At 48.4% G+C, this 25867-nt stretch overlaps 2 protein-coding genes across 2 annotated transcripts in view; one reads left to right on the top strand and one right to left on the bottom strand.

The window, feature by feature from the left end:
* LOC309354179 (G protein-activated inward rectifier potassium channel 1-like) overlaps positions 1-25867 on the bottom strand; it is a 230459-nt gene that overhangs the window by 177280 nt on the left and 27312 nt on the right. The gene's annotated exons all lie outside the window — the stretch shown is intronic.
* Positions 312-15811, top strand: DUSP3 (dual specificity phosphatase 3). The gene is made up of 3 exons (XM_081884479.1): positions 312-444; positions 9726-9952; positions 15353-15811. The coding sequence occupies exons 1-3, from the start codon at positions 323-325 to the stop codon at positions 15559-15561; spliced, it is 558 nt and encodes a 185-aa protein (XP_081740605.1). The 5' UTR covers positions 312-322; the 3' UTR covers positions 15562-15811.

Genomic DNA, 25867 nt, shown 5'->3' with positions numbered 1-25867 from the left:
TCCGGAGTAAAAAACAAAAACGGGAGGAGAGCTATTTTGGCCCGTGTGTGTGATTGCGGTGCAAATCGGTGGCTCCCGAATGGAGCAACGGGGCGCGCTCTCGATGGCCTAAGGGAGGGAGGTGGCGGGTGGAAACGGGTCCTCGGGGCGGCCGCGCTTTCCTGGCGGTGCGCCCAGGGCGCACGAACTCGTCCGCTTCCTCCCGGCCTGGCGCTGGGAGTTGCCCGGCGCGCACCAGCTGATCGCGGCCCCTCCTATCAGGCCGGGCCCGGGGAAAGGAGCGGGGAGGCAGCCCTGCCCATAGCGGCGGGGCGAGCGAGCCATGTCAGAGTTCCAGATTTCGGTGGAAGAGCTCAACGACCTGCTGGCCAACGGCAGCGGCTGCTACAGCCTCCCCAGCGCGCACAGCAACGAGGTGGCGCCCCGGATCCACGTGGGCAACGCGTGAGTTTCTCCCCCAAACCTCAACCCCCCCACCCCGCCAGCGCCCTCCCCTCCTCGGTTGGGGGGTGGGAGCAAGAACACCCTACCCCAATCCATGGGGATGTCTGTAGGCCTGGGAAAGAGCGACAGATGAAAACTGGGGCGAGGGGGGGGGTCAGGTTGAGGACGGCGGGGTGGGCTGTAAAACGGGGAGGCCGTTGCTGGTGGGGTGGGATGCAAGGGGTGGGGGGCAGAAAATGAGTCCTCCCACTGCGGGGAGGGGAAGGCCCCTAATTCCAGTAACAGGGCTAGGGACCTCCACCCCCTCCCCGCGTGGTATTTATTACAGTTGACAGGTTTTGTTGCCGTCATAGTTGAACCTCTTCTTAGGGCTGTGGGGCAGCTAAGTGTTCATTGCCCTCCGGGTTGGAGCAGCTGCTGCTCCCATGTTAAAGTTTGGGGGACTGAAGGCAAGTGATTGCCGCTCGTCCAAATGCCTGCAGGTGATTGGAACCCAGGCCCCTGCCAAACCGATGGAGGGCAAAGGAGAGGCGAGAGACTCTGGGACGCTAAATTTGCTGCGTACAAATATATGAAGCTGATTTGATATGCTCTTGGTCTTATCTGCACCCATATTGTCTACTCTGACTGGCAGCAGCTCTCCAGGGTCTCAGGTTCAGCCTTTTCCAACTCCTGCCACCCTTCAGATAGTCAAAATGCCCGGGATCAAAGATTGGACCTTCTGTTCAACCCAAGGGGGCAGCTTCCCCCGCCATCAAGTAAATAAAAATACTGAACTAACTGACCCATCGCGTCATAGATAGCTTGGCTCCCCCCCCCCCTTAAATCCTGAACCTCTGACATAAATCCTGGTTGCGCCAATGTGCTCAACGCTGAGATTTGGTCATGTCATGTTGAGAGAAATGCATTCTGTGGCTGTGTACACACCACACATTTAAAGCACCCCTGCCAAGAATCCGGGTAACTGTAGCTCCTCCCTCACAGAGCCATAATTCCCAGTATCCTTAAGAAACAGTAATTCCCAGTATTCTTTGGGGAGAGCCCTGTACTTTAAGTGGTGGGTAAAACCAAGTCCACAATCTGCCAAATAAAAACAGGTATACTTCCATTTCATGAGAGAAGAGGGAGGGAGAGATCTTTGGAACAGGTTGAGTGCAAGTAACCAAACTTCAGTGATAGTTTTGGAGGCTGGTAAACCATTTTGACATCTTGTTCCAGGAAGTTAAACTCTGTTTTGTTGCACTAGCGGCTGCTTCCACATGTCCTTAGGACTTAGCACTGGGATGTTTCTACAAGTGATGTTTCAAAAACCCTGACTTCTGCCTTCCTCGAATCTGTAAATTGTATGAGAAAGCTTTGTTGGCTGGCGTGTACCTTGGCTTCCGTCAGGGCTTTGTACAACCTGCTCTTTGCTCTTAACTTTTGGAAGATGGTAAAGATTTGCAGGTCCCATTAAACACTTTTAATAGGGTAGGAATTGGCCACAGTCTTTCTGTGCACGTATCTGGAAGGGAAACTTTAGGGCATCTGTCTGTTTCGAGAGACAATGAAATATACCTTTTGGGAGTTAAAACCAAACTGCTGGAGAATCACAGCGCCTGCTGTGGCTGCAGAGACTGGTAAGATGTAACTATCACAGAATCGTAGAGTTGGGAGGGACCCTGAGGATCATCTAGTTCAACCCCCTGCAATGTAGGAAAACGCAGCTGTCCCATACAGGAATCGAACCTGCAACCTTGGTGTTATCAGCACCATGCTGTAATCAACTGAGCTATGCTGCCTCCCAACCTTTCAAGTCAAGTTAATAACTCAGCTGTAATTGGGACGCGGGTGGTGCGGTGGGTAAAACCTCAGTGCCTAGGACTTGCCGATCGTAAGGTCGGCGGTTCGAATCCCCGCGGCGGGGTGAGCTCCCGTCGTTCGGTCCCAGCTCCTGCCCACCTAGCAGTTCGAAAGCACCCTTAAGTGCAAGTAGATAAATAGGTACCGCTTTATAGTGGGAAGGTAAACGGTGTTTCCGTGTGCGGCACTGGTGCTGGCTCGCCAGTTGCAGCTTTGTCATGCTGGCCACGTGACCCGGAAGTGTCTTCGGACGGCGCCGGCTCCTGGCCTCTTGAGCGAGATGAGCGCGCAACCCTAGAGTCGGTCACGACTGGCCCGTATGGGCAGGGGTACCTTTACCTTTACTAATTGGACTTCAATTTACATCATCCCTAACCATTGGCAGTGATGGCTGGGGCTGATGGGAGTTGGTTTCTCGTTTCTGCCCTAAAATAAGCTCCCTTTTCACCCTCTTCCAGCTCCATCTTCCTTCCTTGCAGCCTGGTATTTCCGGAAAGCAAGTAGGTTTGGGTGTGTCGCCTTCTTACGTATTTGGAAACGCATGACCTTATATGTAAGGCACAGCCATAAAATTAGGCTGCCCAGCTCAGTATTTTCTCTCTCTCACTGACCGGGGCCACTTCCAAATGACCTCTGATTTCTTTGTGGGAAGGTTAGCTGGCGTTGTGTCAAGCAAGTACGTTTCCCCTCTCATTATTTGCAAAAGGTCCAATCCTTTGGGAAAGTGGGTTTGCTGTGCAAGGGCCTCCCGATCCGCCATAATTGCACAGCGCCAAATTTGCTGGCGTCTGATTGAATCCCGCTCAAAAACAGCGATGTTCTGAAAGTGCTCCGGCAGTGGCTACAGGAAGAGAAGCCGCTCGCTGTTTATTCTTCCTTCTTGGGATTTTTAAAATTTGGGATGGCCTTTGGAACCTGCTGCATTTGTGCGCTCTAAGTGCTGAGCTTTGGCCTTTTCCCATAAAGTCACCTGTAAATACCAAAACAGCTTCGTGGCATTTTCTAGGCCAGCTGGCTTACTGTAGTAAGAAGGCAGGTTTTCTATATTTGCAATCCGCAGTCTGAAAACGACTCATGGTTTCCCTCGTTGTAAGTTTAGCAGACCTTCCAGGTGTCCCTATTTTCCAGGGACAGCCCCAGATTTACAGAAGTTGCCCCGGTTTCTGATTTGATCCCAGAATGTCCCGATTTTCCTTAAGACGTTCCTATTTCAATCAGATAAATGTCAGAGGGTACGGAGTTATGCGACCCCCCGAGCCAAGGAGATACAACCTTTAGAAAGCAGCTTTTGTAGAAGGAAGTTTTTTTAATTTTTAATTTCATTTTTATATAGGTTGGAAGGCGCCCAGTGTGGCTGGGGCAACCCAGTCAGATGGGTGGGCTAGAAATCATTATTATTATTGAATTGGACGTCCCTATTTCCATTGGAGAAATGTTGGAGGGTATGAGTTAAGGCCTGATCCATACATACAGTGGGATGAAAAATCCTGAATGTACTTCTTCAGATCGCAAAGGGAAATGAATGCTTGTCTACATTTTTATTTTATTTTAAACCAAACAAAAACTTGTTACAAGAAGAAAATCAGCAGAACAGATAAGAGGCTGACTACAACTTTGCTTTGCCCGTCCATCCTTCTGCTGTCAGGGAACTTTTTACATTGCAGAGGGTTGCATTTCAAAATGGCTGCCCCCTTGCTCATTCCTTCACCTCAGAGCTTTCCCGCCTCATTCCGCTGCAGGCGTAGGCCTCAGTTTAGCCCTCCATTTATAGTACTTGCTGGGGTGCCCTGTGAATGGTGCCTGGATCGCCATTGTGAAAAGGCCATGTGTAGCCCTATTCCAGTTCAACCAGAGGCAAACATCGTTGAATCGTAGATTTGTGGCGTTGGAAGGGACCCTTAGGGTCACCCAACTCCCTGCAATGCAGGAATCTCAACTAAAAAACCGCCAAACATTAAGCGGACCTTTTGGACTGAGCTGCTGAAGCTCGTAGGCCGCAGGTTTAGCCACAGATCAACTCTAACCTAGCCCTAGTTCTGCCATCCAGAAATGTCAGGCAATATTTATATGAACACAGGATTTGTACCTATGGATTTATACGTTTTGGGCTGGGAGATATATCAATATATTGTCCAAAACCGGTTTGAAGTCCATATTGCGATACGGGTTTCATAATTTTTGACCTGGCAATATATCGCAAATCATGGTGTGTGTGTGTGCTATGCAAAAATCACAATGTGGGAAAAACTGTGAAGCCAGCCAATGCCTCTACACAGCTCCATCCTTATGTCAGACATCGGACTCAGCTACATCGGCAAAGAAAAAGCACTTTATATGCGTTGTATATATGCATTTTAACACTGTGACACCAGGTGACGCTGTGGAGTTCCGTTTTTGCAAGCTTATATATGAGTTTCTAACACTCCGGCCATTGCCACTTATGCCAGCTGCAGGAAGCATTACTGTAACTGACCAGAAGGGAGACCTGTCCCTCTTGTGAGACAGCAAACCTCTCCTTTGCAGAGTCAGCGTTTCTAAGCCCATCAATGTCAATGGGCTTTCGGCCACTTAACTCTGGGAGCGCGAGCCCATGCAGTGTCCAAGGGGGAATGATTAACGTCACTAGGTGCCCGATTTGAGAAATTGCCCTTGGCACCAGCTTGCCCCCTTCAGGCTTCTACTTGCCAAGCTTCTACTTGAATAGGGATTGATTATCCCTTAAGATCCTGTAATTACCTTGAGGCGTTGGCGGTTGTGGCTGGAAAAGAAGGAACGTCTTCCTCTGCTGGCGCTGTGTACCTTTATGCGAATGGGGATATTAATCCCTGTCTGTGAGCACATAGGGTGCGAGGCCCTCCAGATTGGGGTCCAGCTGGAGTCAAACAATATTTTGGGGTCACAGGCTCCCCACCCCGGCAAAGACCCAGAGGTCATAATGGCTGCACAAGGTCTGGCCTTATGTGAGCAGTGTTGGAAGCCGTGGGTAAGTAGATGCTTTTACGTTCACGTGCTCTTAAATCCTGGTACCCTCAGGACATAATTGCCACTTACTATTTTACATTGCGCTTTTAATTTCCAAAGCACTTCGAAATGTTTTGTGTCTTTCCAACAATAACCCGACACCATGCCCAACCGTGGTTTGCATACCACTAACTGTAGTTAATAACCCAAACCCTAGTTTGAGCATGGAAATGTACAGGCAAACCATTTTTAGGCTACTTGTCTGTTTTCCGTGATCATCTTGATCAGTATTCCAGTTTCTTGTTGCATCAGCCTCGAGGCAGGTCAACAGCCCTTTGGTTTGTTGAGTCTGACAACATTCAAAACACGATTGCCATCTTTGTTCCTCATCTTCCAGGCCTTTGGCTAATTATGCAATCTATGGCATTTTAAACTGGAGGGAGGTAGTTTTGTTTGTTATGGTGGTATGCATTTTTGTGTTTTTATATTGTAAACTGCTGTGCGATCCTTAGATGAAGGGCAGTACAGTCATACCTTGGAACTCGTACGCCTTGGTACGTGTATGTTTTGGCTCCCGAACGATCGAAACCTGGAAGTGATTGTTCCGGTTTTCGAACGTTCTTTGGAACCCAAACATCCAACGTGGCTTCCGATTGGCTGCAGGAGTTTCCTGCAGCCAATTGGAAGCCGTGTCTTGGTTTCTGAACGTTTTGGAAGTTGCACGGACATCCGGAACGTATTCCATTCGACTTCCAAGGTACCACTGTATAGAAATTTTATTAATAAAAATAATGATGATGATAACAACAATAACAACACACATGCAGTGGTTTGCGAACTCACACCAGACCATGGTTTCTGATTATGGTTTGCTGGTAGAGTTGAAAACCATGGTTTGTCAAGTCAAACATTGATCCAAACCATGGTTAACTATTCTTTGGCATGATGTCTGTGAGTTAGATTTACATTTGAGGTGACCTTGTTGATTTTCCTAAGTTTGGCAGTACTTGGCAGAGGAGGGAACTTGAACCCAGGCCTTTCAGCACAGTGGTGGTCCACTGTCTCTCAGTTAAGAGAAGAGAGAATTTGATGAAATACATTGGCGATTCTCAGTAGTGCAGATCCAGTTTCCTCTATCTTTATGTATTTAAAATGAGGAAGAAATGTTTCTTGTTGTTTTTTAAGTCATTGAAGAAGATGTTTGAAGAAGACATTGATTGGTACAAATGCTGACAAGGTCATTGATTCAGGAGTGCTAACTAAGCAGGGCACCAATGAACTCTGTGCATTTTAATACAAGTCGAAGTAAAAGGTCGGACTGCTCTGAACTAGAAATTCAGGATGCAGAATTGCAGCGTCTGCAAAAAGGAAAAGGAAAGAAAAAATAGGTAAACGGTCCAGGGAAGACGGGAGCAAGGAGTGTTAATTAAAATCTGAAGGTTAGATGAAGGTGTAATTGAGGATGCTTCAACACTTTTGCTCCTACGTATGGTCCTAAGGAAGAACCCAAAGGGTCTTCTCAGGCCCTTTTGTTTTGTGCAGTAGATGCACTGCTGCCACACACTTGTTCGTGCATTATTATTTGTTTATTGACGTAAACCTCCCAAATTTATTTTGTACAGTTAAGTTTTTACCTGTATCTTCAGTACATTTTCTTTTCCTTTACAGTGGTACCTCAGGTTACATACACTTCAGCTTACATACGCTTCAGGTTACAGACTCCGCTAACCCAGAAATAGTGCTTCAGGTTAAGAACTTTGCTTCAGGATGAGAACAGAAATCGCGCTCTGGCAGCGGCAGTGGGAGGCCCCATTAGCTAAAATGGTGCTTCAGGTTAAGAACAGTTTCAGGTTAAGAACGGACCTCCGGAACGAATTAAGTACTTAACCCGAGGTACCACTGTATTGCTGTGGCTAGTGGCTGATGCAAATAAGAATTTTTCTGATTCTGATATTTGTTTCTGCAGTACCCAAGTTCTGCTCTTTTGCAGGGATATTGCAATTTCCCAGCAATTTCCCAGCTGCTGATAGCACACCCATTGCTACGTGGGGTGTGGTGAGGATGTCGTGGACCTGAGATGTCATTATCCTTGAGCAACACAACCCCTCCTCTTCGTCTCCCCCCTCGCCTGCCATGTCGTGAACTATTGAAAAATATTAACTCCTCACGGGACCATTTGCAAATCCTGTTTGTCAAGAGGGCCGCATCCTCCGGCAACTTCCTCCTCTGTAGATTGGGGTGGGGAGAATTTCCTGAAAACTTCAGGATCCCCACCTCTGTTGTGGAACTCCCCCTTAAAATTGTTGGCATCCGTCTGTCTCGAGAGACCATGGAGTGTGCCTCTGGGGCGCAAGCCTAGTCAGTGTGTAGGGAGGTCCTGGGCTGCCCAGATGATAAGACCCTCTCTATCGGCCTCACTGATGCGATCCAAAGGAAAGCAGAGCAGTATGTTTGGCTTCAGGAGCTGCTGGAATGAGGCGTACAAGATGCCATCCAACCATCTTAGATTTGTGTAGGGTTTACACCTTAGCCTTTTCTGTTCCCGAAAACATCCCACAAGGCAGCAGAGGTTTAGCATCAGAGTTTTCCTCCTCCTAGATGGGCTACCTTCCCAGGTTGCTGAGCCTCATCTGTCCTTATGTTAAAATAATAATGATACAAACAGTGGTTGAATCTACACAAAGGAAACAAAAATGCTATAAATAAGTAAGAAATTACCATTGTTACAGTGGCACCTTGGGTTACATACGCTTCAGGTTACAGACACTTCAGGTTACAGACTCCGCTAACCCAGAAATAGTACCTCAGGTGAAGAACTTTGCTTCAGGATGAGAACAGAAATCGCGTGGCGCGGCAGTAGCAGCGGGAGGCCCCATTAGCAAGCTTTCAGGGGGCGGAGGTTGACCAGTGCTTCTTTTTGAAGACTACAAGCTCTATATCATGGGTAGGCAAACTAAGGCCCGGGGGCCGAATCCGGCCCAATCGCCTTCTAAATCCGGCCAGCAGACGGTCCGGTAATCAGCGTGTTTTTACATGAGGAGAATGTGCAGTTTTATTTAAAATGCATCTCTGGGTTATTTGTGGGTCATAGGAATTCGTTCATTCACCCACTGCCAAATATGGTCCAGCCCCCCACAAGGTCTGAGGGACAGTGGACCGGCCCCCTGCTGAAAAAGTTTGCCGACCCCCTGGTCTACATCTTTTGCTTTGGAATTTTGCCATTGCAATCGTGGCCTAGCCTAAATATGATTATACCTTCCTTCTGGGTTCCTGCCCTTGCTGGTGTTTAGCATTCTTTATCTGCCACTAAAGAAGATGGATTAGTCGAAACTCATCTGGCTGCAGATAATTGGCTTTGGGGAAATATTTGTTTCATGCAACTGCACATGTTATTTTATTTTAATTGATTTTTATATCCAATTTGTTCAGGGCCTTTGCATATGAAGATGAATCTATTGGCCACTGGGCTCTGATCAATTTTTTTTAAAAAAAAAATCGTTTCAAAGTTTTGTTTGTGTAATAGATTTCTATAATTCATGGGCTACCTTGGCTTTTTGTGTGTGTTCACAATGTATTGGTTGAGGAACCTATTCTCCTCGGCCACAGATCTGGATTTTCTACTCTGTGGCAAATCTTCTGTCCCTTAAGCCAGTCTTTTTATACCAAGAGGTTTCTGACATTTCTCTCACTGGTGACATACAGTCTCTCTCTTTGCTAGTGTAATCTGCAGAGGGTAATGTTGATCCGGCGGCTGGAGTAATGTTACAAGACTTGCTAGGATGAGCTCCAGATTTAGAGCAGACAGGAGTTTAAGGCCCTCTCTGGGGGCTGCAAGAAAGGTCTCTTCTCTCCCCCCCACCCTGGCCGCCCTTCTCCAGAACTGTTGCTTTCAGCACAAAAAGTGTGCGTTGTCCTGTATGGGGTTTGTGGATCAAGACCTTTTAGACAGGCCAATGGCTCAGTTCAAATGGTTGGTTAAAGGTAAAGGGACCCCTGACCATTAGGTCCAGTCGTGACCTACTCGGGAGTTGCAGTGCTCATCTTGCTTTATTGGCCGAGGGAGCCAGCGTACAGCTTCCGGGTCATGTGGCCAGCAGGACTAAGCCGCTTCTGGTGAACCTAACATATGTAGATAGGAGAAGAAGAGCATACGTTTAAAGAAGATTGGGAAATGTTTATTTGAATATATGGAGGACAGTTTTGTTTGTTTGAAAACACTGGCAGCATTAAGGTAAATTCAACAGTGTAAATAAGTTTTCATGGATGTAATAATGGAATACTGAATGGTTAGCTTGTATAAAATACGCAGGTATTTATGTTGTGCAAAATGAACCGTGGAAAGAGAGGAAGGGAAGTCATTGATATTTTAAGGTTCTTTAAGTGAATGTTCTAAAATGTAAAACACAAAATGTAATAAAAATTACACACACACAGACACACACGTATATGAATGACATGACTCAATCTTCCCGTTACAGGTTCATAGCCAAGAATGTTATGCGCCTGCAACGCCTGGGCATCACCCACATCCTGAACGCGGCAGAAGGCAAGTCTTTCATGCACGTGAACACCAATGCTGAGTTCTACGAAGGCACAGGCATCACTTATCACGGCATCAAGGCCAACGACACCCAGGAGTTCAACCTCAGCCGCTACTTTGAGGAAGCCGCCGATTTCATCGAGAAGGCGTTGGCACAGAAAGATGGTGAGAGTGTCACCTGTGGCAGCTGCAAGAACCTGTTCCTCGCTATGGGGAATGGACTGCTTGTCCTGCTGAACTGCATTCTGCTGCGTTCTGCGGGCCAAGCTACACCATGGCCCTCCCTTGCTATTTCCCTGTCCCCTGCTTACAGATGCTCTTAGCGTTGCATGGTAGCCTAGAGTGCAAAGGAGGGCAGGCTGGAGAGTCTGAACCAATCCGGTGTCCTGCTTGCTGCATCAGGGAGTTGTAAATCTAAAAACAGCAAGAGGACACTAGTTTGGGAATGGCGGTCTGGATCAGTGGCCTCTTAGTGCCTTGTCAATCTGGATTTTTGTGATCATTCTCATCTCCAGGATGTACCGTATTTTTCGCTCTATAAGGCGCACCAGATCATAAGACGCACCTAGTTTTTGGAGGAGGAAAACAAGAAAAAATATATTCTGAATCTCAGAAGCCAGAACAGCAAGAGGGATCGCGGCACAGCGATCCCTCTTACTGTTCTGGCTTCTGGGATAGCTGTACAGCCTCCATTCGCTCCATAAGACGCACACACATTTCCCCTTACTTTTTAGGAGGGAAAAAGTGAGTCTTATAGAGCACAAAATACGGTATGTGTGTCTTTGTGCGGAATTTAAGGGACATGAATTGAAGGGAATCAGCAGTAGCGTGGGAGGATTAGCAGGAGAAACATGTAAAGTATACCCCATTATTCTTGCCGAGAGTACAGCTTTTGTCTGCTGGCTGAGGATCGCTTTCAGGTTGATGGTGGATTCTGTGCTTTTATATATTTGAGCTGGGTTGTGCAGGCGGGAGCAGCAATGATTCTTCTGAATGACAATTGCTGGAAACCACAGGAGGGGAGACAACTCTTCTGCTCAAATCCTGCTTCAAGGCTTCCCATATACTGTATTTTTCGCTCTATAGGACGCACTTTTCCCCCTCCAAAAATGAAGGGGAAATCTGGGTGCGTCCTATGGGGCGAATGCAGGCTTTCGTTGAAGCTTGGAGAGCGAGAGGGGTCGGTGCGCACCGACCCCTCTTGCTCTCCAGGCTTCAGGAAGACATCCGCAGCCTAGGCAGCCCTGCAGGAGTTCCCGCAGGGCTGTTTAGGCTGCGGATAGTAGCCTGCTTCCCGGAGCATCGGGCGCCCTGAAAGCAGAGTGCCCGGCGCTTCGGGAACACATCCACAGCCTAGGCAGACCTGCGGGACTTCCCCGCAGGGCTCCCCACGCTGCGGATAGCAGCCTGCCGCCCGGCGGGCAGGGCACCCTGAAGCAGAGCGCCCCTCGCGCCGGGCAGCCATCGGCCAGCCCCACAAGCTCGGGGGACAGCAGGGAGGCGCAGCGCCGCCATCCCGCTGTTGCTCGACCTGGTTCGGTTTCCCCGACCTGCTTTTGGGGGGGAAATAAAGGAATTTTTTTTTACTTTATTCCCCCCCAAAAAACTAGGTGCGTCCTATGGGACGGAGCGTCCTATGGGACGAAAAATACGGTAAGTATCTGGCTTATACCAGTACGCTGGACTCAATGGGCCATTGGCTGCTTGGTCATCATCTTCATCATCAATTAATAATTAATTATTTATATCCTGGCCATCTGGCTGGGTTTCCCCAGCCACTTTGGCCAGCTCCCAACAGAATATTTAAAACATCAAACATTAAAAACTTGTCTAAACAGGGCTGCCTTCAGATGTCTTCTATAAGTCAGGTAGTTGTTTATTTCTTTGACATCTGATGGGAGGGTGTTCCGCAGGGTGGGTGCCACCACCGAGAAGGCCCACTTAGGTTCTTACGAAGTGAAGAGTCGGGTCTTGGCTTTCAACTGCTTGTGGTTTGACAGCCTGTTTAAATCTGCTCTTGCTGATTCATTCATATTTTGAATCCGCGGCGCAGCTGTTTTCAAGTCCCCGGGCAGCTCAGTGGGTACCTCCTCTACATACAGAGTTCTTCCAAACTGGCACTGGCATCTGCTAACCTTCAGCATTCCTTTCTCTCTGTTAGGTTTGGGTTAGAACAGGGGTAGGCAGACTAAGGCCTGGGGGCCGAATCTGGCCCAATCGCCTTCTAAATCCGGTCTACGGATGGTCCGGGAATCAGCGTGATTTTACATGAGTAGAATATGCCCTTTTACTTTAAATGCATCTCTGGATAATTTGTGGGACCTGCCTGGTGTTTTTACATGAGCAGAATGTGTCCTTTTATTTAAAATGCATCACTGGGTTATTTGTGGGGCATAGGAATTTGTTCATTTCCCCCCAAAAAATATAGTCCCACCCCCCACAAGGTCTGAAGGACAGTGGACCAGCCCCCTGCTGAAAACGTTTGCTGGCCCCTGGGTTAGAAATTTGATTGTGTTCACATTTTAAAGCGAATCTAACAACCTTTTTGCCTTCTGAAAGAATGTGAGAATCTGGAGAGAACCAGAATTGGGGCGGGGGGGGGGGGCTGGCTTGTGGCATAGGCTTTTGTGAGCTAGTTTCCAGGAAAGATTTATGCCATCGTAGTCTTCAAGGAGACACAAGACTCATAGAATCTCATAATTGTAGAGTTGGAAGGGAACCCGACGGTCATCTAGTCCAACCCCCTTTTTGTGGCTTAACGTGTTCCTGTGCGGCCCACATGTGGTTTGCTCTCGTTCCCCCAGAGGCAAAGCTTCTCAAGCCCTTCTCTTCGGGCAATTTCGTAACTGGATCCCACCCGAAAATAGCGACAGCCTGGACAGTTTGTCCTTTTCCCGCACCTCGAAGGAGATTTTGTTTCCCGAACAAAGAAAGCCAGTTGGGCCCTGTGGGCGAGTGAGAGTTCCCTGGAGTGTTGGAATTCTTGTCATTTGTTCCTGCTATTTAAGCATTGCTATTCTGCTCATCCGCAGCGAGAACCCAGAGCAGCTTGCAAAAAAGAAAAGAAAAAGTATAAATAGAAAAGTTAATATGTAAATGCACGAACCTGGCCAAGCGTGGCTGCTTTTTTTTCTTTCTTCCCCCAAAGCCAAACAGTCCTAACACCTTCTTGTAATGAGGAAAACCTATCCTAATCTCAGTTCATCATCAGGTTTTATCCTGTATTCCTGTCCTGAAAAGGACGCGGGTGGCGCTGTGGGTTAAACCACAGAGCCAAGGACTTGCCGATCAGAAGGTCGGCAGTTCGAATCCCTGCCACGGGGTGAGCTCCCGTTGCTCGGTCCCTGCTCCTGCCCACATAGCAGTTCGAAAGCACGTCAAAGTGCAAGTAGATAAATAGGTACCACTCCGGTGGGAAGGTAAACGGCGTTTCCGTGTGCTGCTCTGGTTCGCCAGAAGTGGCTTAGTCATGCTGGCCACATGACCCAGAAGCTGTAGGCCGGCTCCCTTGGCCAATAAAGCAAGATGAGCGCCACAACCCCAGAGTCGGTCACGACTGGACCTAATGGTCAGGGGTCCCTTTACCTTTATTCCTGTCCTGGAGGTTACACATCATTTATGAATGTCCCTGTTTAAGACAGCCTAAATCCTTTCTGAATTAATGAAAAGTGAGGGGTTGAGACCCCCATGACTCCCCACCAGCCTGATTCATCTCTGCCTCTTGGCCTCCCTCATCCTACTCTCTTTATTTTGATAATAAATTTTTATTAATTTTCAATACATTCATACAATTTTATCCAAATTTTGGCTGATTTTGACAAAGTACAAATTTTGGTCTTCCTTCAGCTTCTCTGGTAATCATCCATTTTAACCCTTACGTTACGCATTCCTTTAATTGCATTGCCATTTGTCTTCCCTCCCTTTTCTATTTTCTTTCGACAATACCTCTTAAAGTTTTACAGTGCTTCTTGGAACCCCACTAGCATTGTTTGCACCTCACATATATTTTTCAGATAATCTACAAATTTCCCCCAATCCTCAATGAACCTTTGGTTTTGGACATATCTTATTTTCCCAGTCAATTTGTCCAGTTCCGCATAGTCAGTCAATTTCATTCTCCATTCATGAATCGTCGGTATTTCCTCTTGTTTCCATTTCTGGGCCAATAAAATTCTTGCTGCCGTAAGTGCATACTGGAAAATTTTACAGTCTTTTCTTCTTGTTTCTTTTCCTGTAATCCCTAAGAGAAAGGCTTCTGGTTTCTTAACAAAAGTGCATTTTAACATCTTTTTCAATTCATTATATATTGCTTCCCAGAAGCTCTTTACTTTCTTACATTCCCACCACATATGGTAGAAAGTTCCCTCTTTTTCTTTACATTTCCAGCACTTGTTACATTCCCTCATCCCACTCTCCTTCTGCTTCTGGACTTCTCTCTGCCACAGACTCTCCCTTCTCACTAAGCCCTGTTCCCTCTCCAGCTTCTGACACCTCCTTTTCCCAGCCTGCTCCCTCTGACCACTAATGGTCATCCCACCACCGCTCCTGGGCTCTGAGCCTTCTTCCCTTGGGGGTTCCTCAGTTGGTTGCGCCCACCATTCCTCTGTTTCCAACCTGCCCACAACAGCCAATGGAGATAGACAGTACTGCACTCGACGGACCAATGGTAGGACTCGGTGTAAGACAGCTTCCTCTGATACCCTATCAAAATGGTGGGTGGCAGATTGTCACCTCCTCCTTTCAGAATCTCTCTTCTGTCTCTCCTGACCCCATTTTCTTTTGCAGCCTGCTAATCTTAGGGACATGGGTTTGAGCCCCACATTGGGCCAAAAGATTCCTGCATTGCAGCAGGTGGGACTAGATGATTCTTGTCAACTCTACAATTCTGTGATTCTGTTTGTTCCCCCTTGGCATAAGGACTCCATTTTACACTCTCTCTCTCTCTCTCTCTCTCTCTCTCTCTCTCTCTCTCTCTCACACACACACACACACACACACACACTTGCATATAGCTTCCATGAGCCCCCAATTGTCACATATCCTGACTACACCAGCTTTTCTCTTTTCTTCTTTCCCACCAGTGTGATGTAGTGGTTAAGAGCAATAAAGTGGTACCTCAGGTTACATACGCTTCAGGTTACATACGCTTCAGGTTACACACTCCTCTAACCCATAAATAGTGCTTCAGGTTAAGAACTTTGCTTCAGGATGAGAACAGAAATCGTGCTCCAGTGGCGCAGCAGCAGCAGGAGGCCCCATTAGCTAAAGTGGTCTTCAGGTTAAGAACAGTTCCAGGTTCCTCCGGAACCAATTAAGTACTTAACCCGAAGTACCACTGTAGATTTGTAATCTGGTGAACTGGGTTCGCGTCTCCGCTCCTCCACATGCAGCTGCTGGGTGACCTTGGGCTAGTCACACTTCCCCCAAAGTCTCTCAGCCCAACTCGCCTCACAGAGTGTTTGTTGTGGGGGAGGAAAGGAAAGGAGAACGTTAGCCGCTTTGAGACTCCTTCGGGTAGTGATAAAGCGGGATATCAAATCCAAACTCTTCTTCTTCTTCTCTTAGGCCGGGTGTTTGTCCACTGCCGCGAAGGCTACAGCCGCTCGCCGACACTGGTCATCGCTTACCTCATGCTGCGGCAGAACATGGATGTCAAGAGTGCCGTCAGCATCGTCCGGCAGAAGCGGGAGATCGGCCCCAACGATGGCTTCCTCCGGCAGCTGTGCCAGCTCAACGACCGATTGGTGAAGGAAGGCAAGCTGAAGAAGCCGTAACGGCCGCCGCCACTTGCCCCCTCTTGACGGAACTCCCGTTCGTTGCTTTCGGTTGCCAGCTCCAACTGCCAGGCCGCGCGAGGGAGGCAGGGGTCTCCTTCTGGTTTCTCCTGCTGCCCTGGGTGGCGCCAGAGGGCGCTGCTGCAATATTGAAACGCCCAGCGCCCAGGCGCCGGCTTGTCTCTTGTGTCTTTTCTTTTTTTAGTTTGGAATCCGCCCAATATAACGCCTGTGATTTTTGTGTGCGTGATTTTGTTTGGAGTCCCTTTTTGCACCACAGCTGTGAAGGCCTTTGATAAAGTCGAGTGTTCATGTTGCCAGATCACTGCCCGCGCAGATGGTCCTCGCTTGCTGCCCTCTCTTGTGCTGTGCCACCTTGCAGACCCAGTGCCCACCCTCCCTCCTCCTCTGGGGGTTAAATCTGGAGGGCCTTTTTTCATTTACATGTCAAGGGGCCAAGGGCTATCCCACCCCCTGGCCCAAACCTACCACTTTCATCCCTTGCTAACAGCATGTGCCAAAGGGTGGTAACTTAACAGAGTCAGGTTCCTAGTCCATATGGTCTCTGTGCAGGGTCCACCTGGGCTGCCGACCTTGGGCAAGCAAGCTGGTTAGGTGTTGGGCTCCTGGCTCGAACGCTTGGACCTTGCGAGGTTTTTCGGAGCCCGGAGCCCCACCTGGTTGAGCCCAGCTTGTCATCTGACCCCCACTCGGCTTCTACCCATGTTCCGCTGCTTAGCTGTGATTCTATGCACCATCTCTCTTGGGTTGTGTTTTTCTCTCTCATCCAAATGAGGCTGCAGCAAGCAGAGAAATAGGCTCCTAATGGGAGCAAACCCGGAGTAGATGGGAAGCAGGCAGGAGCTCAGAGCTGGTTGCCTCCACACACACACACACACACTTTCCCCACCTTTTTCTTTCAGAGAAGCACCGGCTGCCCCATATCTGCCCTGCTCACGTTTGGTCTGACCTCTCGGAGCATTGCGAGATGGGAAAGTTGCATTACTGTAAATAGATAGAAACACACTCTCTGCTAACCATGTAATCTTTTTGTATATTCACTGTGTTTCATATGAGTAACTGGATATATAGAATATATATATATATATACATAATACACTGATATAATATATATAAAATATGCACACAAGCAATGAAGAAAAGCCATTTGAGAACACGCTATCGAGGCAAGTAGCCTTTTGTATATAGGTCGTTGATAATAGCTGTACTCACGTTTTTTGTGTGTCCAAAGCAGATTTACTATGATTATTATTTGAAGGCCAATGCGGTAGCGGTTGGGGATCCTGTGCCCAGGAATGTGTCGGGTGGCGCACCAGCCGCATGCGGCCTCTGACGTCTCGGGGAGTCGTAGGACAAAGTCACCAGGTTGTTGCCTCTGCCTAAATGTCTTTGGCGTGAAAGGGTATGTGTGTCAGTGCTTAGCTATACTCAAAGGATGTTGTCTGCTGGTCCAATAAGGTAGTGATGGGGAATCATGTGATCCAGCAGGGCCAATGAGAAGGGATGATGGGAATTTGTAGTTCCGACAACATCCAATGGGTCACTCCTGCAATCGGTGATATTGGCAATCAGATTTTTTATTTTATTTTATTTTATTGCCTGGCCTCCTCCAGTGATGGCAATTTTGAAATCCTCCATTGTGGAAGTGAAACGAATGAGGTCAAATAAGCTGATCTGTAAAGATGTGCTCTCTCTCCCTCTCTCTTGGCCTCAAGTACGCACAACCTTGTTTTGAGTGTAGGGATTCACCTTGTTTCTGGCTACGCACCGTATTTTCCTGTATAGAAGACAATGTTTTCTTTCCTTAATTTTTTTGAGTAAAAAATGGGGGGCAGGCTGCCTTATGCATGGTTTTCAGCGTGGCGAACAACAACTTGGCGAACAACAACTTGGAACAACAACTTACTATAATTCCCATCATCCCTGACCACTGACCATGCTGGCTGGGGGTGATTTGAGCTGCAGGGATTGTTACATTTTGAAGGCATCCCTTAGCTTCTGTCGAGCCAATGTGGCCTCTTTTTACCCCCCAAGGTTTGGAGCGCTGGAAATTTGGACCGGGGAGACCCAGGCGCAAACCGCATTTCACCAACCCCAATGAAACAAAGTCGCTGTTGCTCAGTCTGGCCTACCTTGCAGGGATATTGTGACGGTTAAGAAAAGATGGGAGTGCCTGCTTTGCTGTTCCTTATTTCCTCCCAAAAGCTCAGTCTAACAAAACGCCCTTTTATCCCATGTGGCTTCCCCAGAGTATCCTTTGCACTCATAAATATTTGTAGTACCTGTTCTTCCCCGTATGGCAGCCTTTCTTGAGCTTGGGTCCCCAGATGTTGTTGGACTACAGCTCCCATCATCCCTGACCACTCGTCCTGTTAGCTAGCGGTGATGGGAGTTGTAGTCCAACAACATCTGGGGGCCCAAGCTTGAGAAAGGCTGCCTTAGGGCCCAGTGCAGCTTTAGGCTGAAGTAGGAAATAAACCTGGTTGTCTGGGTCTCGGGAGGAATGTTCTAAAAACAGCCAATTCCAAAACAGTACCTTTCGGAGTGTGTTGATGGCCAGCAAGTGAAGTCCTAGCTGTTATGAGTGCTAGGGGTAAGTTTTCAAGTTGCACGAGACTAAAGGGAGGCCAAAGCCAGCTTCAAGCTAGCACAGGAAGTCAATGGAGAAGAGACTCTCTGGTTCATTTTTAAGTTGGTTTTGGGCTTTCGCTCAGTATGTGTGTTTCTTTAGATTTTCTCTCTGGGCTCAGACTTAGTGGCGAATAAACTTTTTACCCTCCTTGGTAGAGAAGCGATTCATCACTCTGGATAGATACCTGAGTAACCCAGGTTTTTTTTTTCCCCCCCCTTGTAGCTGCAACTGGGCTGTAGCGGCGCCCCCGCTCAAAAGCAATAGTTTGTGGGCAAAGAGAGACGTTCACGCTCTCTTTTGAACTCAGGTTTGATTCCGTGCAACTTTTATGAGAACGTGTGGCCTTGCTTTATTTATTTATTTGTTTCCGCTGCAAGTGGGGCAGGCGGCCCCATCTATAGACAGTGCGCTGCCCCCCCCCTCCAGAAAATCCTGTTGTGATGTGTGTTGCCTTCAAGATTTCACCCGGAGGCCTGGAATGTGGGAAGGCCTTCGGAAGCACGTACAGAATGCTTTTCTGAACACCTGACCTTGGGGCCCACAGGATTTGCTTGAAGTCGGAGCCACTGGGTTCGAAAGCGCATCTTCCCCGTAGTCTGGAGCCCTGCACACTTAAACAAAGACAAAAAAAACGCCCCACTGCCAACTCTCATGGCCTTGTTTCTTGCCAGCCTTTTTAGCGAGGAGTCAAGTCTTTCCTTTTTCAACCTGGGAGGAGGAAGAGGAGCCTTGGGTTGGTGACAGAGCACATGCTTCTCATGCCGAAAGTCTCAGGTTCGACACCCCCCCCCCACTTAAAGTCCACTTTAAAGTCTCCGTCTGCGGAGAGAGCTGTTGCCAGTCAGAACAGACAGCACTGGGCATGGTGGATCTTCAGTTTGGTGCAAGGTAGTTTCAAGCGCTTGTCAGGGTGGAGTGCTGTCTCTGGATCGCTTGCAAACTTGCCTACGCCGAGTTAGGATGGAGGGCCGCCATTCTACAGTATATACCGTATTTTTTGCTCTATAAGACTCACTTTTTCCCTCCTAAAAAGTAAGGGGAAATGTGTGCGCGTCTTATGGAGCGAATGCAGGCTGCGCAGCTATCACAGAAGCCAGAACAGCAAGAGGGATTGCTGTTTTCACTGCGTAGCGATTCCTCTTGCTGTTCTGGCTTCTGAGATTCAGAATATACTTTTTCTTGTTTTCCTCCTCCAAAAACTAGGTACATCTTGTGGTCTGGTGCATCTTATAGAGCGAAAAATACGGTATGCATTTTTATTCAGGAGTCAGCCCGGTTGCCTGAACCAAGTGAAATCTGAGCAAACGTACATCAGGATCGGGTTCTGCAGCTGAGGCCCTTTTATGCGCAAGCAAGTCCCTTTTTGAAATCCACGGGACATGCTCTGAGCAAGCCCGGTTCTGTCAGCAGGCTGCATGTTGGGGCTTGGCAATGGCTTCCCTGCAGACTGTGTTGACTCCTGTCTGCCGAAGCTCCAAGTGCCTGGATGTTGGAGGGTGTAGCGTTTGCCAGGAATGAGCGGTTCAGAATTAATGTATTTGGGGAAGGGGCTACCACAGTGAGAAAAAGTGGAAGGGGCTGAGCGGCCATTGGGCAGTGCCCACCTTGGGTGATGGAGGGGGAAATAAGTTGCCAGAAGGATGTGTGTTGCCATCTTTTATAAGTTTGGTGTGATTGTTTTCTCTTGTGGGAGGAGAGATGACCCGCCAGTGTCCAATAAAGTATTTGTGTGGCATTACACTCCTCTGATGTGTGTCTTTTGTGGGTGTGTAGGGGGAATGTGGGGTTTGCCCGGGACCCCCTCTACCTCCAAAAAGGGGGATTAAAAGAGGGACACCCTATTGCACCCCCTCCAACATTTCTCAGCCGTAATTAATATATATATATTATTATTATTTTTACCAACAACCAAAACCCAACAGTGAAACCCCCCCAGGCGGCTGATACATTGAGTATACATAATCAATAATAACATATTCAGATTGACCATATGTACAATTCCATATACATTAACACTCCTCGCTCCACAAGGTTTATTTAACTTTTAACATTTTAATTGCCCCAAATTGTTCAAATCTACCCAAATAATTCAATATCTTCTCAGACCAATCCTCCTCTTTCTCACTGACTTTAAACCCTTTCATTCTGTGTATCTTCACAGATATTCTAAAATTATAATATTATTTAGTTTTTTCCTCCATTGGTTCACCCCTAGCTCTTCTGCATTTTTCTAATTACTCGCTTATAACCTGTCTGGCTGCAGTTACCATCAATTTTACCCATTTACATTCCTCTTTTGTTTTTAACTCGGTGCTACTCAGGCTAATAAGAACCATTAATTTAGATATTTCCACCTTCCTACCCACAATTTCCGATATTTCTATACCAATCTGTATCCAAAATTCATGAACTAACGGACAATCCCACCACATATTTCTCAGCCATAAATAAGGACATCCTTCAGAAAGGGCAAGCGGGACAAATCTGGGATCAAATCGGAAACAGGGACACCTGTCATTCTGGGACTGTCCCTGGTAAATCAGGACACTGGGACGGTTTCTCTTCATCCGCTGACTCCAGGAAGGGTGCAATAATCCGCTGACTCCAGGAAGGGCCTCTGAGGCCGGTTCCAAACACTCCTTATTTCTCAAATGTCCAGGGATTTTTGGTCCATGATGCCACAGCAAATGCTATGGGCGCCGTCCAGGCCCGGTAAACGACGATTAGCATTGTCTAGAGCAGCGGTTCTCAACCTGTGGATCCCCAGATGTTGTTGGACTACAACTCCCATCATCCCTGAGCTCTGGCCTTGCTAGCTAGGGGTGATGGGAGTTGTAGTTCAACAACATCTGAGGACCCACAGGTTGAGAAAGGCTGCTCTAGATATTGTAGCCCACTCTTCATCCAGAGATGGAGAGATGAAAATAGCGGGATCGCTCTCTGCCCGAATATGCCAGCAAATTCATGGCAATGTTATATACAGTGACCCTACTGTGTGCACACTGCTTCATAGAATCATAAAATTGTAGGGTTGGAAGAAACACCAAGGGTCTTCTAGTCCAACCCCCTGCAATGTGGATGTGATGGCCTGGGACTTGGGCTCGGACTCGGAACCAGAGGAGTCACAGTCCACATCGGATCCTTTGCCTCAGGCGGCATCTGAACCAAGTCTGGGGCCTGATTCTGAAGAGTCCCAGTCTGCACAGGTTCCCCTGCAACAAACACCAGCTGGGCCGAGTCAGGGGCATGAGTCTGCCCTGGCTCCAGATGCGGGGATCACCTTGTTGCCTTCAGCTGGGCCATCACTTACAGCTGCTCCACTACCGGTTGGGTCAGGGGAGGCTGAGGTGGCCTCTGGGTCTAGTAACCCACTGACATCTCCCGAGCTGACTCAGGTCTGAGAGAAGGAGAGACCTGAGTACAGTGGTACCTCGGGTTAGCTACCCACTTTAGCTAATGGGGCCTCCTGCTGCTGCCGTGCCGCCGGAGCACGATTTCTGTTCTTATCCTGAAGCAAAGTTCTTAACCTGAAGCACTATTTCTGGGTTAGCGGAGTCTGTAACCTGAAGCGTATGTAACCTGAAGCGTATGTAACCCGAGGTACCACTGTACTCACAGGAGGAGTGCTTGCCTTTGGGTGAACCAGGAAGGTGAGTCCACGGGGGATCAGAACCGGCCGTTACCCTGTCAGAGATAAAAGGTTGTTGGACCCAGCCGCAGGTTGCAGGAGCAACATTGCTGTTTGCCAGAAGCTGCCTGAGACCCTGTGCCTGACCTTGCCTGGTTTGCTGCCTCGTGTCCTGCCTGCCTGACTCCTCGTGGAACCCTTGGATTTGGGACCGGACCTGGACCGTGCTACCCCTGTTATCCCCGGGCCCAGCACAGCAGGGAGCTCAGCTAAAGCATCCATGACAGATGGCCATCCAACCTCTGCTTAAAAACCTCCTAGGAAGAAGAGTTCACAACCTCCCGAGGGAGCCCCTTCCTCTGTTGAACAGCTCTTACTGTCATCTAAAGGGCTTTGGGGAACGGGTTCCATTTACCCTGTGGAAAAACAGGGTAGCAGTTCATCAATGCTTGCTGGATGGAATGTGTGCTGTCTTTCACACTTACCATTTGTTGACGCCAGGTGGTGCCCTGACGCCTTCGTTCCGGGCAGGAGACCCTGCAACTTCCACCTTCAGCAGTGCCGCTCGATGGCATTCCTATGCTCCCTTTCCATCTTACAGGGATGGAGCATGCTGCTCTCAGCATCAAAGGGGTGTGGGGGCCCCAAAAGCCAATCATGCATAGTGGTTTCATTCCCCATTGGGTGTGTGCATGGCACATGCATTCAGCATCTTTGCTACAATCCTTTTCTTTCTTGGGCTGACTGATGCTGGTCAGTACATGTGGCTAGAAAAAACAGCCGCGTGCAATTTCCATTTGTCCCCTGATTTCTAGGCACGACTACAAGCAATTTCCCCTGGGCCTGCTGATTCCCCTGGGGAAACCCACTCTTTACAGTTGCATCAGAGCAAACGTCAATTTGCAGAAAGCCTGGTTGGTGCTTGCTCGGATTCGGCGGTAAAAAGCTGGTTTTCCCTGGGGGAAGGGGGGAGGACAAGCAGAGGGGTGTGGATTGGCTCCTAGTTGTGCCATTGATCTGCCTCTGTAGAAAACTACTGTGCTACACTGCCTAACCTGCCTCACAAGGGACACGGGTGGCACTGTGGTCTAAACCAGTGTTTTTCAACCACTGTTCCGTGGCACACTAGTGTGCCTCGAAATGTTGCCTGGTGTGCTGTGGGAAAAATCGAAAAATTCGAAAGATTTTTTTAAAAAGTCAAATTTTCACCCACTAGGCGGGCCCCGGACTGTGTCCACCCTATTTTCCATCCGTCCTGGGTGGGGATCAGATCGGATGGGATCGGATGAGAGCGGACAGGCAGTCCGCTCTCATCCGATTCCCCATAGAGAGCAGCGGGGCTCTGACATCTCCCTCTCCGCACACAGTGCGGAGACGGAACTGTCATCCGCTGGCTCAGCGGGGATCAGCGGATCGATCCCCGCTGAGCAGTGAACGGTCCACAACGTTTTTGTTTGCCATTAAAGAAAAAAATATTAAACATTTTCTAATGTTGGTGTGCCCCGTGATTTTTTTTCATGAAACAAGTGTGCCTTTGCCCAAAAAAGGTTGAAAAACACTGGTCTAAACCACTGAGCCTCTTGGGCTTGCTGATCAGAAGGTTGGCGGTTCGAATCCCTGCGATGGGGTGAGCTCCCATTGCTCTGTCCCAGCTCCTGCCAACCTAGCAGTTCAAAAGCACTCAAGTGCTGGTAGATAAATAGGTGCCGCTCCGGTGGGAAGGTAAACGGCGTTTCTGTGCGCTCTGGTTCCCGTCATGGTGTTCCATTGCGCCAGAAGTGGTTTAGTCCTGCTGGCCACATGACCCGGAAAGCTGTCTTTGGACAAACACTGGCTCCCTCGGCCTGAAAGTGAGATGAGCACTGCAACCCCATAGTCGTCTTTGACTGGATTTAACTGTCCATGGGTCCTTTACCTTTTACCTTTACCTCACAGGCTTTTCGTGAGGTTAAAATGAGAAGAGGGAGAAAACCACGTATGCCGCCGCCTTGAGCCCCGTGGAGTGAAGCTGGGGTAGAAATTGAATAACTAATATATCCCCCTCCCACTCCTATTCATGAGGCCGTCGTCTGCACATGGGCTGTCCCCTGTGCATGTGCAAAGGGCTGCCTCAAACGCACAGACCACAGCCGAACTGCAAAAGTGAATATGGCTCACATTTTTAAATTGGATGGAAGATAGGAAAAACACAACCCAACGGGTATTTCTGCAGTGCACTTAAGAGCCAGCACAGAATCAGTTGTAAAAAGCGTTGTAGAATACAAAAGTTTCTGACAGAAGAAGAGGAGGCAGAGAACATACAGTGCAACATTCCTCTGATTAAAATTGGGACGTCCTATTCAACAACAATAACAACAATTTTACTATTTATTCCCCACCCATTTGATTGGCTTTCCCTAGCCACTCTAGGCAGCTTCCAACATATATTAAACCATAATAAAACATTAAACGTTTTAAGAACATCCCTATACAGGGCTGCCTTCAGACGACACCGGGGCTGGATAACTCTATACCCTCCAACATGTCTCGGATCAAAATAGGGACATCCTAAGGAAAAGCAGGGCATTCTGGGATCAAATGAGAAACTGGGGTGGCTTTGGGTTAAACCACAGAGCCTAGGACTTGCCGATCAGAAGGTTGGTGGTTCGAATCCCCGCGATGGGGTGAGCTCCCATTGCTCGGTCCCTGCTCCTGCCAACCTAGCAGTTCAAAAGCACATCAAAGTGCAAGTAGATAAATAGGTACCGCTCCGGCGGGAAGGTAAACGGCGTTTCCGTGCGCTGCTCTGGTTCGCCAGAAGCGGCTTAGTCATGCTGGCCACACGACCCGGAAGCTGTACACCGGGTCCCTCGGCCAATAAAGCAAGATGAGCGCCACAACCCCCAGAGTCGTCCGCGACTGGACCTAATGGTCAGGGGTCCCTTTACCTTTAAGGCATTTGATGGGCCCTGCATTCCTTTGGCTCCGGCGGGAAGGTAAACGGCGTTTCCGTGCGCTGCTCTGGTTCGCCAGAAGCGGCTTAGTCATGCTGGCCACATGACCCGGAAGCTGTACGCCGGCTCCCTCGGCCAATAAAGCAAGATGAACGCCGCATCACCAGTGTCGGTCATGACTGGACCTAATGATTAGGGGTCCCTTTACCTTTACCTACGGAAAAGTGGGGCATTCTGGGATCAAATGAGAAACCGGGGTGGCTTCTGTAAAATAGGTACACTTTGGAGTGGCTGAGAGAAGGGGATCGAGAGGCCTACCTGAGATTTCAGGAGGGAATTTCAAAACTGCGGAACCGTTATGAAGAAGGCTGGCAGGTTCCAGGGACCTTGTCAAAGGGCCATAGAGCAAGTTCTCCTCACCCTGATGCCGATCTAGGGACAGTGCTTCTCATGGGTGCAAACATTTGTCTGATGAAAATAGGTGTGTTCTGTACAATAATAACAATAATGATAATAATAATACCCCGCCCATCCGATTGGGTTGCCCCAGGAATTCCATTTAAATTGGCATCCATTTAAAATGCTTTCGCACTGCAGTAGAGTTAATTGAACGATGCTCAAGGGTGCTGCATTGCATTTTCCCATTTTTTTAAAAAATGCTTCAGGGGTGGATTTAGGAATGTAGCTAACTTTCCTCTCGCAAATGCCCTAGAGAAAGGAAAACAGGCTCCACACTAAATTACAAGAAAATGCAAAGCTGCCCAGGCATGCCTCAGGGTGAAGCAACAGGTTGTCTTTTTAAAGGTGAGGTTGGGCCCCTGCTTTTAATACTCAGCCTTGGAAAATGTGGAATAATATTAAGGAAAGAACCAAGCGCCTGTGCTTCCATCTCTGGAGGTGTGTGTGTGTTATAAGTAATCTCCCCTCAGGAGGCACAGTTAATAAAAGACTCATAGGGAACGTTAAACTTCCTTAAGGATTTGCGTGTTGTGTGTGCAAAATAAGACAACTTCTGCTTGGTGACGCGTGTGGCTCCACTCAGCCCCCCACACTAAAGGTAAAGGGACCCCTGACTGTTAAGTCCAGTAGCGA

This window comes from Podarcis melisellensis (assembly GCF_964234715.1).
Source record: "Podarcis melisellensis genome assembly, chromosome: 13".
NCBI classification, from domain to species: Eukaryota; Metazoa; Chordata; class Lepidosauria; order Squamata; family Lacertidae; genus Podarcis; species Podarcis melisellensis.
This window is presented reverse-complemented; position numbering and strand designations above follow the sequence as displayed.